The sequence below is a fragment of the Engraulis encrasicolus genome, chromosome 3 (assembly GCF_034702125.1).
Source record: "Engraulis encrasicolus isolate BLACKSEA-1 chromosome 3, IST_EnEncr_1.0, whole genome shotgun sequence".
In the NCBI taxonomy this organism is placed as follows: Eukaryota; Metazoa; Chordata; class Actinopteri; order Clupeiformes; family Engraulidae; genus Engraulis; species Engraulis encrasicolus.
In genome coordinates this window covers 56,335,354-56,337,853 of record NC_085859.1, presented here as the reverse complement: position 1 = coordinate 56,337,853, position 2,500 = coordinate 56,335,354, and the positions used below count along the sequence as shown (strand labels likewise).

Below are 2,500 nucleotides of genomic sequence, written 5' to 3'. Positions count from 1 at the left end.
CTCTGTCTGTCTGTCTGTCTGTCTGTCTGTCTGTCTGTCTGTCTGTCTGTCTGTCTGTGTCTGTCTGTCTGTCTGTCTCGCTCTCTCTCTCTCTCTGTCTCTCTCTCTCTGTCTCTCTCTCTCTCTGTCTCTGTCTCTCTCTCTCTCTCTCTCTCTCTCTCTCTCTCTCTCTCTCTGTCTCTCTCTCTCTCTCTCTCTCTCTCTCTCTCTCTCTGCCCCCTCTGTCAGGTGGGTTTTGGTTAGGTCAAATGGATTCCTGACATTCTGTCTTTCTCTCATGAGAGTCACTCGTTCCATTTATGTTTGCATCCTTCTTTCTAAGTCTCTGTCAAGACGGTTTCGGTGATAATGCCAAAAGGTCTTTCTCTCTCTTCATGTCTGTGCCTCTCTTTCTCTCTCTGGGTTTCTGTGTCTGTGCTTCTCTTTCTCACCCTGTCTGTTGGCTTCTGTCATGTGGGGTTTGCTGTGCCAAAAGGATTCACCAGTCTACTGGATATCTTTCTAGAGTTTACCAAGGATGAGGCTGCAGATGTTTCTAAAATATGGGAGAAAACCAGAAGTGACGGCAACTATGAATTGAAATGTGACATTCAGTCAGTTTTGCTCTCTCTCTGTCTCTCTCTCTCTCTCTCTCTCTCTCTCTCTCTCTCTCTCTCTCTCTCTCTCTCTCTCTCTCTCTCTCTCTGGGTGGAGTGTGGATTTGACCGCATAATGTAATATGCACCTTTGTAAATAAAGGATTTTATAAATTCAATTCTCTCTCTCTCTCTCTCTCTCTCTCTCTCTCTCTCTCTCTCTCTCTCTCTCTCTCTCTCTCTCTCTCTCTCTCTCTCTCAGGTGGGCTTCGGTTGTGCCAAGAGGATAGGTTCCCGGGGGAAGTCGTGGACGTTCTGTGGTAGTGTTGGTTACGTGGCCCCGGAGGTGATCCTGTGTAAGGGCCACACAACAGCTGTGGACTACTGGGCCCTCGGCATACTCATCTATGAACTGCTTAGCGGCAGGTAAGGGAAAGTAAAGCCATTATCATAGTAATTCTGCATTTATTTTTTAGGACAGCATAAGAGATGACAAGGTCCTGGGCCCGAAGGTGTAATGGTACAGTTTAACCCATTGAGACAATGCAGTGACTACACCCCCAAATACAATAGTGATTGTATTCATTGTGTTCTTTTATTCTATTATATATAGTGGTATATTATAGTAATGGTATTCTACTTTTATTTATGCTATTCATTGGCTGAGACTAGGACTGCCAAACCATATTGCCCATTGCTAGGAATAAAGTTTTCTTAACTGAACTGAATTGAATTAATTAGTGAAGTTCTTTGTCATTGCTCACTATGCACACCAAGAAATATCTGGATATGAGAGCATTAAAACAGCACCACATAAATATGATTCAACCAGCTCTGAATCAGTTTTTTTGTTATGACCACATAATCATTATTTCCAATGAGTCGCTAATTGTCTCAGTGAAATTAACTGTGTTCCAGGGAGTATTCAGCTGCATGGTGAAAGATTAAATGTTTTTTTGAGCAAGCAAACGTATTAATAAAACAGGTTTCAACAGCCCAATTGCATTTTAATGGAATTTATCACCCATTAGCTGGAACTGTCACTGTTCAGACAAGCGTCGCACATGCAACAAGAAATGTGTCCACAAATATGACATTTGCCGCCCCCTGCAGCTCATAGCAGAATAGGGGATCATCCTGGCACTTTCAGTGCACTGGCTCAACTGAAATCTTCAGCGTGAGCGCCCTAGGCACTGAAAAACAGTGCCCGAAGTGCACAAGTGCGGCATTTGAGACATGGCCATTGTGTCTGAGCAATTAGTGAGTGGTAGCCCCTACCAATCACCTGCTCCTAAGAACACCCCTCTTCACTCTAGCATGCACAGGCATGTCTACGGAAGGGGTGGAGGGCCATTTTACAACCTAGCAAAGGGTAGGGGAGGAACCAGAATGTTGCTTTTATTTATGTTGGTAAATTAAACAGAAAAGCTGAGGAAGTCCCACTGTCATATTCAATGCCCCACTGTCAAATAACTCTTCTGAGATTCATCTCTCTCTCTCTCTCTCTCTCTCTCTCTCTCTCTCTCTCTCTCTCTCTCTCTCTCTCTCTCTCTCTCTCTCTCTCTCTCTCTCTCTCTCTCTCTCTCTCTCTCTCTCTCTCCTTTCTGGAATACCTCCATCTCTCTGTCTCTCTCTCTCTCCTCCCTGGAATACCCCATCTCTCTCTCTCTCTCTCTCTCTCTCTCTCTCTCTCTCTCTCTCTCTCTCTCTCTCTCTCTCTCTCTCTCTCTCTCCTTTCTGGAATACCCCCATGTATGTCAGTGCAGTGCAGCAGGAGATCCCAGGTCTTTAATCTTAGTGTGTCAGTGGCTAATGCCATTGTCTCCAACACCACACCAATCTTCTCTTCACTCTGTGAGGAGAACAAGAGAGATGAAGAAGGATGACTCTATTGAAGAGAGAGGTGTGTGTGTGTGTGTGTGTGT

The 2,500-nt window shown here is 44.7% G+C and overlaps 1 protein-coding gene across 1 annotated transcript in view; it reads left to right on the top strand.

Moving 5' to 3' along the window:
• Positions 1-2,500, top strand: part of prkg1l (protein kinase cGMP-dependent 1, like) — a 46,501-nt gene that overhangs the window by 40,266 nt on the left and 3,735 nt on the right. The window contains exon 14 of the mRNA XM_063194237.1: positions 838-1,001. Within this exon, the coding sequence (XP_063050307.1) occupies positions 838-1,001 (164 nt within the window). The remainder of the gene's footprint in view (positions 1-837; positions 1,002-2,500) is intronic.